The sequence below is a fragment of the Spea bombifrons genome, chromosome 4 (assembly GCF_027358695.1).
Source record: "Spea bombifrons isolate aSpeBom1 chromosome 4, aSpeBom1.2.pri, whole genome shotgun sequence".
Taxonomy (NCBI): Eukaryota; Metazoa; Chordata; class Amphibia; order Anura; family Pelobatidae; genus Spea; species Spea bombifrons.
In genome coordinates, this window is record NC_071090.1 from 13908165 (window position 1) to 13920387 (window position 12223).

Consider the following 12223-nt stretch of genomic DNA (forward strand, 5'->3'; position numbering starts at 1 on the left):
TCGACTTCTTGGTGTGAAGTAGTAGTGAGCGGATCTAGCTGTAGTCCTCGAGGTTGAGATGTCTCATAACGGTGTTGACGCGGTGGGCGATCCATCGGTCTCCCAGGCAGATGAAGTTTCAGTAATCCCCGGATGTGTAGGTCAGCAAGCCCGAGCTCCTCCAGGAACTCTGGCAGCTCATGGTGGAATTGGAGAGATCTAACGGTGTTGTTGATGCACACATTGAGGCTGAAGGGGTAACCCCAGCTATATCGCAATTCCCTCCGCTGGAGCTCTCTTGTCAATGGCAGCAGTATTCGCCGGGTTTGTAGGGTCAGATAAGAGACATCGTGGTAAAAAGATATCTCAGGGCCTTCATAGGGCCAAGAGCCTACCTCTCTTGCATGTTTCATTGTGGATTATTTCAGATGGTAATCCACGAGGTGACAGATGATATCTCGTGGAGGGGCTGTCGGGGGACCATGCGGTCGCAGAGCTCTGTGAGCCCTGTCTATGCCAACCACCGCATCTCCGGGCCTATTGAGGAGCGAGTTAAGAACCTGGAACACATCTTCCTCCATATGGGGCCGCGCTTCAGGTAGGCCTCGGTCTCTGATGTTATGTCGTCTGCCCCTGTTATCCAGGTCTTCCAGACGGCATCGTAATCTGCCAAATACAGTGTATGTTGTTTCGAGATTTTAGCCTGTGTGATATTGCTGGTCAGGCGTGTCGATTCCTGTTCCTGAGCAGTGATCTGCTTCTCTAGGCCCAGTAGTTCTGCTTTCAGGGACACCGCCTCCTCCTTCGCCTTGTGTTTGAGTTCCGTGATGAGGGTGCTAAAATCATCTCTCCACAGGGCTGAAGAGAATAATCGGTGCACGGTCTCCCAGCCGGGGAGATCCATGGAGGGGTATCACCCCTACTCCGTCCGCTGTCTTCAGTACTCGCCAAGCTAGCCGGTGAGGAGACCTTAGGGCCTTCAGGGAGCTGCGAGATAAGGTCTCTCGGCGTCTGAAAATATTCTCTAAATTAGGTAGATGTAGACTTTGCCTTGCCTCTAGGTGTCTTTGAGTCTTCTGGCAGCTTTTTATTTCTGCCCATGGTGCAGGGTGGCTAAAGATAGCTGATAAGGCTGGGCGGAGCCGTTTACTCAGGCATCCATCTTCTCAGGCGGCTAACCACACACCCCCAGGGAATATTATTCCAGCATGGTACATGCTTAAAAATAAATTAGGCCTTAAAGATAAATTATTCAAGTCTCTGAGAATACAGACGCTTGAATATACAATCGTTGATCTTTCACTTATAGACTGGAAGCAAGCTGGTATTAATGTTCACGAGGATTTGCTAATAGATTGGAAGATTATTCCCTTCTCTACACTGAACCAACAGTATAATCTCCCTAATTCTAATATTGTTAAATATTTCAGAATAAAAAATCGCCTAAAAAAACGTTTAGACCCTTCTGGGGGAGAATTTAAGGAAGAGATCTCTAAAATTATTAAAAATCCCGATATCAGAAAGATATTTGCTAAATGTCTCAGGATTATAACCTTAAAAGATTTTCCATCAATAACAATCTCTAGTATCTCAAATTGGGAAAACGACTTAAGTATCCTGATACCACAAGAAGAATGATATGCCTCGTTCGTTAGACATCTAAAATGTCCCCGCCGCGTTGGCTCGGATGTTCCCGCAAACAAACCATATTTGTTGGCGATGCGAGGAAATTTACGGTTCATACATTCACATCTGGTGGAGCTGTAAAAAACTCACTAACTTTTGGAACAAAGTATTAGATTTTTTGAAGAGGGCAACTAACATTATTATTCCTAGAACTCCTGTATCAGTTCTTTTGCGTATTACCTGGCCTACTATGTCTCAACCACAAATGGCATTTGTTACCCATAGTTGTTTAGCTGCTAAGAAAATCATAGCCAGAGAGTGGAAACAAAACCGCGATCCTGAGTGGTATAAATTTGAAAACCAATTGGAGTATCAACCCAGAATGGATTTGGGGGTCAGTAGAAATAATATTCTATCCCCAAAAAAACGTAAGATTTGGGAGGACTGTTTGGTCATGTTACCAAACTGAACGATTTATTTATTTATTTTCTGCTCCTCTCGCTATTATGGTTCTGGACTATTTACTGGCCGTGGAGACCCTCCTCCCTTAAGGGTTTACAACCTCCAGGCAGAGTAAACGAAGAGCAAACGTAGAGATTATGCTTTATCTATTCCATTGGTCCGTCACTAATGGGAATTTATTGTTATTATACTTGTATAATGTGTTGTAATCTGGTCGAGGGGTGTCTCATTGCTTTTAAGATTATAATCTTAATTTAATAATTGCATATTTCAGATGACCCCCTCTCATATCTGTATCCGTTAGAATTCTATATTTATGTGTATTTAAGTATGTGTGTTTATTATATTTATTAGACTTGGGCACCAGGGGGCTCTTCGTGTTCGTCTTCGTACTCGTCTTCGTAGAAAAAAAACCTTCGAATTCCGCGAATATTCGCCCGTTTCTGTCTTCTTTTCGGGCGAATATTCGTGGACATTCTTCGTGCTCGTTTCATCTTCGTTTTCTCCCGGCTACGTAGCAGGGGTTAATACAGGGTTAAGAACACATCGGAGCAGCAGCAGCAGAAGCAGCAGCAGATGCGTTCGCGCCGTGAAGGTACGTGTGTGCGACTCTATTGGTCGCCGGAAGGGGGCTGGTCTGGCATCAACAAATGAATTGCAGAATTCACCTCATTCGTTGATGGCAGGTGAGCCCCCTGCCGAAACGACCAATAGAGTTGCACACACGTACCGAGGTGTACTGTACAAAATACACATTGCCCGAAACTGAGGATCAAGTTCCTCCGAGCAGTTGTCTTGTCTGAGACCTAGACAAATGCTCCAAGGAACTTGGCCTCCTTTTTATCATACAGTCACACATCCATAGATGTTTAATAAAAGAATAGGGATTATTTTACATTTTTAAATCGATTTTGGACCACTTATAATACATGCCTAACATTTGCCACCTGTTTATTATGGCATACTTTGCAACAACCCAACTTTTACTGGACAGGACTGGAAAAAACCGGGACTGTCCACGAAAATGTTGCGTGTGTTGGCAGGTATGCGAATGGAAAAATGTTGGACAAGAACTAAAAAATAGCTTAGGGTTAATGTACGGTTATTTTTAAGATTATCAGCAGTGCACTGTTTTGGTTAAAGATGTATTATGTCTAAATATAATTTAATTTTAATGGGTTTATTTAATTTTATTTTAAAGTTATATTTATTATTATTTACTTTATTATATTTAGTTAATGTTGTAGTGCTACCCTACCCAGCTATACCTATGTGCACTAGCATACCTAGTTTAGCTAAATTTGATGGGACAGGAAAAAAGCAGGACTGTCCCTGAAAAAGTTGGGTCTGTTGGCAGGTATGTGGATGGAAAAATGTTATAGGGTGAAGTGTGAGTTATAGCGTTAATGCTAGTGAGTGTAGAAAAAATGAAGGCCAGGGCAAATAACAGGAGGAAAGGTCCTTGTGATTTGTGAATTGTACGTGTGTGTGTTATGTTTGTTATGTGTTATGTCACTGTGTTATGTGTTATGTCATTGTGTTATATGTGTTATTGTGTGTGTTATGTTTGGTAGGTTGTGTATCAGACGGAAAAAAATGAAATAGAAATGGAAAAGGAAATGGAAAAGGTGAATGAGTGGGCAATTGACGACCCACTCACCTGTTTCACCCCAGGGTAAAGCATCCAAACGTCCTAGACGTTTGGCAGCGGACTTCCAGAGCTCAGACACTAGGCCCTAGCATAAGCTGGCTACTCCGGCGGAGGTAGCAGGCGTTGCCACACTGCAAACAGACGTAGCCAGGGGGGAGAAGCTGCCCTTACCATTAGGGACATTTTGGGCATGACTCTAGCCAGGAAGAGAACTGGCAAAGAAGAGATGCTGGCACCACCACCACCACCAGCAGCATTGAAAAATGGAAAAGGCGAAAGAGTGGGCAATTGGCGACCCACTCACTTGTTTCACCCCAGGGCAAAGCATCCAAACAACTGTCAGTCCTAGACGTTTGGCAGCGGACTTCCAGAGCTCAGACACTAGGCCCTAGCGTAAGCTGGCTACTCCGGCGGAGGTAGCAGGCGTTGCCACACCGCAAACAGACGCAGCCAGGGGGGAGAAACTACCCTTACCATTAGGGACATTTTGGGCATGACTCTAGCCAGGAAGCGAACTGGCAGAAAAGAGACGCTGGCACCACAAGCAGCAGCAGCATTGGGAAAGGCGAATCAGTGGGCAATTGACGACCCGCTCACCTGTTTCACCCCAGAGCAAAGCATCCAAAGACTGTCAGTCCTAGGCGTTTGGGAGCGGACTTACAGAACTCAGACACTAGGCCCTAGCGTAAATTGGCTACACCGGCGGAGGTAGCAGACGTTGCCACACCGCAAACACGTGCAACCAGGGGGAGATACTACCTTGAACATTTTGGACATTTGAGGCATGACACTAGCCAGGAAGCGAACTGGCAGAGAAGAGACGCTGGCACCACCACCAGCAGCAGCAGCATTGGGAAAGGCGAATGAGTGGGCAATTGGCGATCCGCTCACTTGTTTCACCCCAGGGCAAAGCATCCAAACAACTGACAGTCCTAGGCGTTTGAGAGCGGACCAGAACTCAGACACTAGGCCCTAGCGTAAATTAGCTACTCCGGCGGAGGTAGCAGGCGTTGCCACACTACAAACAGACGCAGCCAGGGGGGAGAAACTGCCCTTACCATTAGGGACATTTTGGGCATGACTCTAGCAAGGAAGAGAACTGGCAAAGAAGAGATGCTGGCACCACCACCAGCAGCATTGAAAAATGGAAAAGGCGAATGAGTGGGCAATTGGCGACCCACTCACCTGTTTCACCCCAGGGCAAAGCATCCAAACAACTGTCAGTCCTAGACGTTTGGCAGCGGACTTCCAGAGCTCAGACACTAGGCCCTAGCGTAAGCTGGCTACTCCGGCGGAGGTAGCAGTCGTTGCCACACCGCAAACAGACGCAGCCAGGGGGGAGAAACTACCCTTACCATTAGGGACATTTTGGGCATGACTCTAGCCAGGAAGCGAACTGGCAGAAAAGAGATGCTGGCACCACAAGCAGCAGCAGCATTGGGAAAGGTGAATCAGTGGGCAATTGACGACCCGCTCACCTGTTTCACCCCAGAGCAAAGCATCCAAAGACTGTCAGTCCTAGGCGTTTGGGAGCGGACTTACAGAACTCAGACACTAGGCCCTAGCGTAAATTGGCTACACCGGCGGAGGTAGCAGACGTGGCCACACCGCAAACACGTGCAACCAGGGGGAGAAACTACCTTGAACATTTTGGACATTTGAGGCATGACACTAGCCAGGAAGCGAACTGGCAGAGAAGAGACGCTGGCACCACCACCAGCAGCAGCAGCATTGGGAAAGGCGAATGAGTGGGCAACTTCACAGAGGTAAAGTTTGACCATCTCAGCAGCACTACTCTCCTTTCTGCTGCTAGCTCTGTCAGATGGTCCAACTATACTCCCAAGTGCCTCTTCCCAAAACGCAGCTGCTCCACTCAGCTGTGTTGTGATGCTTGTGGCACTGCTGCTGATGCTGCTGCTAGGAGTAGTAGACCACATAATCTCTTCCTCCTCCTGCACCTCTCCCTCCTCGGACAGCATTCCCATTTTACGCTGTCAGTCACGCACCTTATTGACCAATTGCTCCCGGTAGCTACTGAGAACATTGAATTTCAAAGCTAGCTTTCCCTTAATTCTTGGATCGCAAAGGCACGCTAGCATCATTTCGGGACTCTCTTCCATGCGTTTGCGAAGGTGTACTTTTAGCAGATCCTTCAGCTTCCTGACTATGGCTGCTACGTCAGGATGTAGAGTGCCACCTTGAACAGACTCACGGTTTTCAAGGAACACATCCATCTTGCTGCCTAGATGGGAGAACACTGGGATTACCTGGGCCAGACTGGCAGTGTTTGAGCTTAAATTTTCAGTGGCATCCCTGAATGGTTTAAGGACTGCCACTAGCTGGGCGATCACTGTCCAATCCTCCCTATTCAATGGAGATGTAATCCCAATATTATGCTCTGAGGCAAGATTATGGATTGCTCCAAAATCCTGTCCAGCATGTCTAACGTGGAGTTCCACCGTGTACTGACATCCTGACGTAGGCAGTGTACGGGAAGACCTGACCTCTCTTGCTCTTCCCTCAAAAGTTGGCTAGCCTTAACACTATGATGAAAGTGCCCAGCGATCTTTCTGCAGCGGGACAGAACTACTGCTGCCACATTAGTTCCTTCTGACATTGCTGCCTTCACTACAAGATGGATGATGTGGGCTGCACAGTGCACACCAACAATATGACCATCTCGCAGCGCTTTCACCATATTGGCACCTCCGTCAGTTACCACAAAACCAACTTCAACATTGTTGCCTGCCTCTGCTCCCACCCAAAGGCTAAACATTTTCCTCATCGCATGCAGAATATTTTGGGAAGTGTGCTTTTCATCCATCACTTCTGCATGGAGAAGGAATGATCGGTAGCCTGCTGCAGCAGCTTCCTTGGGCACACCGGGCTGCCACCAGTGTGCTGTCAAAGAAAGAAAGGCATGCTGCCCACTAGGTGCACTCCACAAATCTGTTGTGAAATGAACAGACTGACCAGCAGCCTTGGAAAGCTCCTCTTTCACTGCTGAAACACAGGACCGATACAATGAGGGGACAATGTTCCTGCTGAAAGTGGAACGTGACGGAACTGTATATTGTGGAGCCACAGCCGCCATCAATTGTTTGAAAGGCTCCCCTTCAATCATAGAGAAGGATGCTCCTACAACAGCAATGAACTGACCAATAAGTCGCGTTACTTTATTGGCCTGCTGTTTGGACATTGACCTTTTTGATTGGAATGCCACAAATTGTTCCAGGTGGGCTGGACATGCAGTGCTCTAACCTGCCTTGGTCTCTGGCTGCCAGCACTAACTGCTACTGCTGCTGCTATTGGCTCAGAAGCAGCTGTTGGGGTTTTTCTACGGCCACCAGCTATGCTGCCTGCACTAAGTTTTACTTCTACATCTTTCCCCAATAGCACAGCGTTGTGTTGAGTGCTGAGGTGATGCTTCATGCTAGCACTGGTAAAATGGCCAGACACTTTCCCTCTGCTTATTAGCTTCCCACAATGTTTGCACTTTCCATAGCGCCCTTCTTCAACATTTTCAAAGTGCTCCCAAATTGGGGCACGCATAGCCTTGGAGTGTGCCTTGGGTGCTGCTTCTACTGCTTGGGGTGGAGGCTCAGGGGAAAATTGTGCACTAGTCATTTGTACACTGCTCCCTGAGGAATCTGATTCCTGACCACTCATCTCCTCTACTTCTACAATTATTAATTCAGTAGATGTAGAACTGAACACAGTACACTGTGAGAAATGGCAGGCTGAGGCTTACCAGTCTCACACAGAACAGAACAATCTCTCTCTGTAACGCTCAGATACAGCACAGCAGTGTTGCCAAAGCAGTCACAGCGAAAAATGAATGGATCTCTCAGGCAAGCTCTGGTCTTATAAAGGCGGTTTCAGAATTCAAAAAAACAGCAGCACAGGCATTGGACGAGACCCTTAGCGTGACGTCACAAGAGTGAGCTGATTGGAGAGACGAGGATCAGCTCACTCCTGTTTGAAATTTTGGCGGCTGCGTGGCAAAAACGAAGACGATCACGAAGAATCGAGTCTTCTTCTTCGCCTATGGTTTGCCGGCACTGTATTCTGTTCTACGTTCCTTCGGAACGAACAAAAAAACGGCCTCTTCGTGCTTGTTTTCATGTTCGCCCGAAGACGAATGCGCAAGTCTAATATTTATGCGGAAAAAAATATATATATGTTACATTTACAGGATTGTAAGTAACAGTAGTTTTTACTCGTAATGTTTTTTGTTTTTTTTAGTCTGCCAGTTTAATTGAGATTGGGAATCCTTCCCAGAGTTTGGAAAATGTCTGCCGATGGGCATACCTGCAACAGAAACCAGATAGTCAACATGCAGAATATCATGATCATGCAATATTTCTTACCAGGCAGGAGTTTGGGCCATCTGGCATGCAAGGTAAAATATTCACTTTAATAATGTTTCGGGACTTTTTGGACTCTTTATAGAATTCAACCCTGTTCCTCCTTCCCATGCCAGGTCACATAGGCAGAGAGAAATTACAATGTTCTGTGACTTCAGCTTGGTCTTCCTATGTTTTTTTTGGCTGCAACAATAGTGCCTAGTGGATCTCCTATGTTGTTGTATAGATCCTTACCTCTTAGCCATGACCCTAAAACTGACTCTATTGTCTGATAGGGGTTAAGTTTTACAGAAAGTAGTAATCATATGAACTGTGATAACACCTCCCTATTGTCCTACAAATCCCAAAAATATGTAAGGTTGATAACAGATACTTTAGAATGCTACACATATACAGGAAAAATAAATACAGCTGAAAGCTTATGAGGCATGTACAGTATCTCACAAAAGTAAGTACACCCTCCAAATTTTAGCAAATATTTTATTATATCTTTTTTGCCAAGGTTTAGACATTAATGGCTGTGTGTTGAGTTATTTTGAGGGGAAAACCAAATTTACACTGTTATACAGGCTGTACACTCACTACTTTACATTGTAGCAGAGTGTCATTTCTTCAGTGTTGTCACATGAAAAGATATAATGAAATATTTACAAAAATGAGAGGGGTGTACTCACTTTTGTGAGATACTGTATATGTTGTTACTCTTGACTTAATGCGTCATAAACAAATTAATTTTAAACAACATATGCTCTTCAATAGGTAATAGTCAATAATTTTATGTAAATATATCCATGGTTCTCAATTATTTTATAGGTTATGCTCCAGTAACAGGAATGTGCCATCCTGTTCGAAGCTGCACACTGAATCATGAAGATGGATTTTCTTCAGCATTTGTGGTGGCTCATGAGACTGGTCATGTGTAAGTAAAACAGCTGTGTATTTGTAGTTTACATATATTTTTATTTTCACTGCACCATACAAAGATCTTGCTGCCTTTATGTTTTGCTGTAGCTAATCTCATGAGTATTAACAGCAGGGGCATTGCTAGGTCTGCAAAAGATTCTGGGCTAGAGCCCATGGCAGATTTGATAGTATTGGAGTAAAGAAACTCTGCCACACACATGCACACAAAATGCACACAAAATACATGTGTGTGGCAGAGTTTCAGGACAAGAAGGGCTTTCTTTAGGTACCATTATTTTGATCACATCATCATGGTGAAAAATGTAAAAAAAAAACAAAACCTTTTCTTACTTTTATTTGAGAAAGCTATTAAAAACCTGCTAAATAGATTCTATTTGTCTTGATGTTAGATGTTTTTTTTGCTTTTTTTTTTTTTACACAAGTTATAGGGCAATACGCACAAGTAACATACTGCTGTTTCAAAACCATTTCATTCAAAACTGTTTGTTCTCCCTCCATGTGCTATTTGGGACATCGTTGAAGCCGGTCAGTTGAATTTACCCCCATCAAACCATATATGTTTGAAAACTAGACACCCCAGGGTATTTCAAATGCTAGTATTTTAACCCTTTTCCTGCACTAATTCTACTACCAGCCTTTGGCAAACTTTGTGGTAGTATTTTTTTGGCATCCCCCGCCCACATACACACATTGTACTTCAGGTATAAATTTACAGGGTTTGTCTGGTGTTTGGGGTTAAAAGGCCACATTTGGGAAGTGCGCTTTTTTCCCCTATTTTGGTCAGTCTGTGCCTATGCCCTATCTTTGAGCCCGGCCACTCCAATTTACCCCATCAAACCATTCATTTTTTTTAAATTAGACACCCCTTGGGTATTTGAAATGCTTTTACTTTGACGCTTTCCATGTCAAGATTTTTGGGAAGATACAGCGCTAAGTTTAGCACTTGCTCATAATAATAATCTTTATTTTTTATTTTATAATTTTTGGACTTTTTTTTACATTTTGCTGGAACTGGATAGTTCCTCTGATGCATAGTAATTTTTAAATGTTACCATTTTTTTCTTAAATATTCTTCTAATCATATAGTGATTAGAAAGCTGGGCTCCATTTACTTGCATGGTTGAATGCAGTACCTGTATTCAACCTGCAAGTGGAGCCAGAGTTCTGGAGATCCTCTGGCGAACTTTTCCAACTTTTTTCACAGGACGACCACCATCTTGCGAGTGGCAAAATCATTAACACCATTGAAGTTTAGGAGGTGATCATTGATCGCCTCCTAAACTTATAAAACTTATAAGCGAATGTAGTTCTCCCCTTCCTCCAAGTGCTTTTCCCAGGCATTAAAAATAATTTGTTTACCTTTAAAATCTAAAACCTTTTTAACCCCTTAATGACAATTGCCGGTTCTGGCACATCATGCACTAACATCAGGTTAGTGACAATTGACGTGCCAGTACCGACTTCAACGATCACCTCCTAAACTTAAATTATTATTAGAGGGGAAGAACCTGTGACAATGAAGAAGATAAGCTCTAAAATTTATATTCTTTCATTCTTAACTGGTGAAGCATATATGTTCATAAGACGCACATTAAAATCTTTAAAAACAACATCAATTAAAAATGCTCTCCCGGGAGCAATTTCAATAAAAGATTTTAAAACCACATTTTGTTTTTAAAAAAGGATCCCAACCCCAGCGGCTTTACTATCATTTGACCCAGACCCGGACCAGTAAGAGGGCCCCTCGATCCAGTCCTTTAAATGTTCATAAAAAAAGCCCATGATCTATTGCACACTCCTGTAAGAAAACGATGTCCACATTTAGAGTCTGTAAATATACAAACAAAGCAGCCCTTCTGACAGAGCTCCTCAGACGCCTCACATTAAGTGAGGCAACAGTGAGATCCAGTGTGAGGTCTAGTGTTTTGTATCAGCGTCCTTCTCACCTTCAGAGTCCGAAAAGGCTCAGACAGAGAAAGTCCCATCCCAGCAACACCTGCCACTTCAGCCTCCAGAAGGGGTGCCAGACAGCATTCACTGTCAGACCTCCCCCTTTTAGGCTTGGGACCAGCTGCATAATCCACATCCGCTTCCATCAGAGCAATTGTATGTACAGGGTTAATGGAGATTAGGGATTGGACGGTCTCCTCTATGACAGCTGTAGTTAACACTTAACCCAGACTTGATGGTGAGATCTCACTGCTGGACTTTCCACCTCTGTCGTCAGGACTGCTCTCAAGGTCTCCCACAGGAATGCGGCTCCAATGGCTGGTAGAAGGACCTGCACAGGGATTTAAATCACATTGGGATCTGCAGGACCCACCACTGGGGAGGGATCCATTGGAAAACAGCCTGTTCCTTCTTCTGATTGCTTGGCATTACCGATCCCACTGCAACCAGCACAGCAGGATCATCCAGTGGCGGCATCACCATTACAGGCTCCTTCGGGTCAGCTGTAGAGGAGGGCTTACTTGGACCTGGATTTAATTTCCCAGGCCATTCAGCAGCCATATCTGCCCAGGACCGGACGTTACTGGAACAGTCCTTATACACATGGTCTGGCTTGCCACATTCATTGCACAACCTGGACTTATCACAGCTAGCAGTGAGGTGGCCCCATTCTCCACAGTTCCTGCATAGGGGCCTAGGGTCGGCTGGGTAGAAACAGTATCCCCTGTTGCTATCGATTAAGAAACTCTGGGGTGGGGTGCACTATTCCACCAACCCCTTCCTTGTGCTCTTTTAACTGGACAAGGAACCTCATCTTACCGTTCCAAATCCCCATCTCATTCTGCACCTTCTGTGGGTTAGATGTTTTGCTACAATAGCGATATAACCAGGCTATGATAGCTTCTCCAGACGCGTATGGGTCATACATGTGAACAGTAAGAGGGATTTCCTCACCGCCATACAGCAACGTGAAGGGGAGTCCATCCAATTGAGGGTCATCTTTGCAATGCAAAGCAAGAGATCTTTAGCTGCAAGCAGACTAACGGGGACCCAAGCATACAAATGCGAAGGCCCAGACTCAAGGGCAGAGCAGGTATATAAAGGGCAGGGCACAACTCGGGTAACGTGGCTCAGCTGTCCCAAGTAACTAGAAAGGGGTGCTGCTGAGAGGAAAGGATAGTCCAGGTTGGTAGGGTGGAATCCTGACACTGTACTTGGAGGGCATTCCGTGAATGGAAGGGTTGTCCCTTGGTTGTCCCACGGT

The 12223-nt window shown here is 44.9% G+C and overlaps 1 protein-coding gene across 2 annotated transcripts in view; it reads left to right on the top strand.

Annotated features, from left to right (window-relative positions):
• Window positions 1-12223, top strand: part of LOC128492708 (A disintegrin and metalloproteinase with thrombospondin motifs 2-like) — a 236005-nt gene that overhangs the window by 118729 nt on the left and 105053 nt on the right. For both annotated transcript variants that reach the window (XM_053465368.1, XM_053465367.1), the window contains exons 6-7: window positions 7964-8120; window positions 8899-9004. In XM_053465368.1, the coding sequence (XP_053321343.1) occupies window positions 7964-8120; window positions 8899-9004 (263 nt within the window). The remainder of the gene's footprint in view (window positions 1-7963; window positions 8121-8898; window positions 9005-12223) is intronic.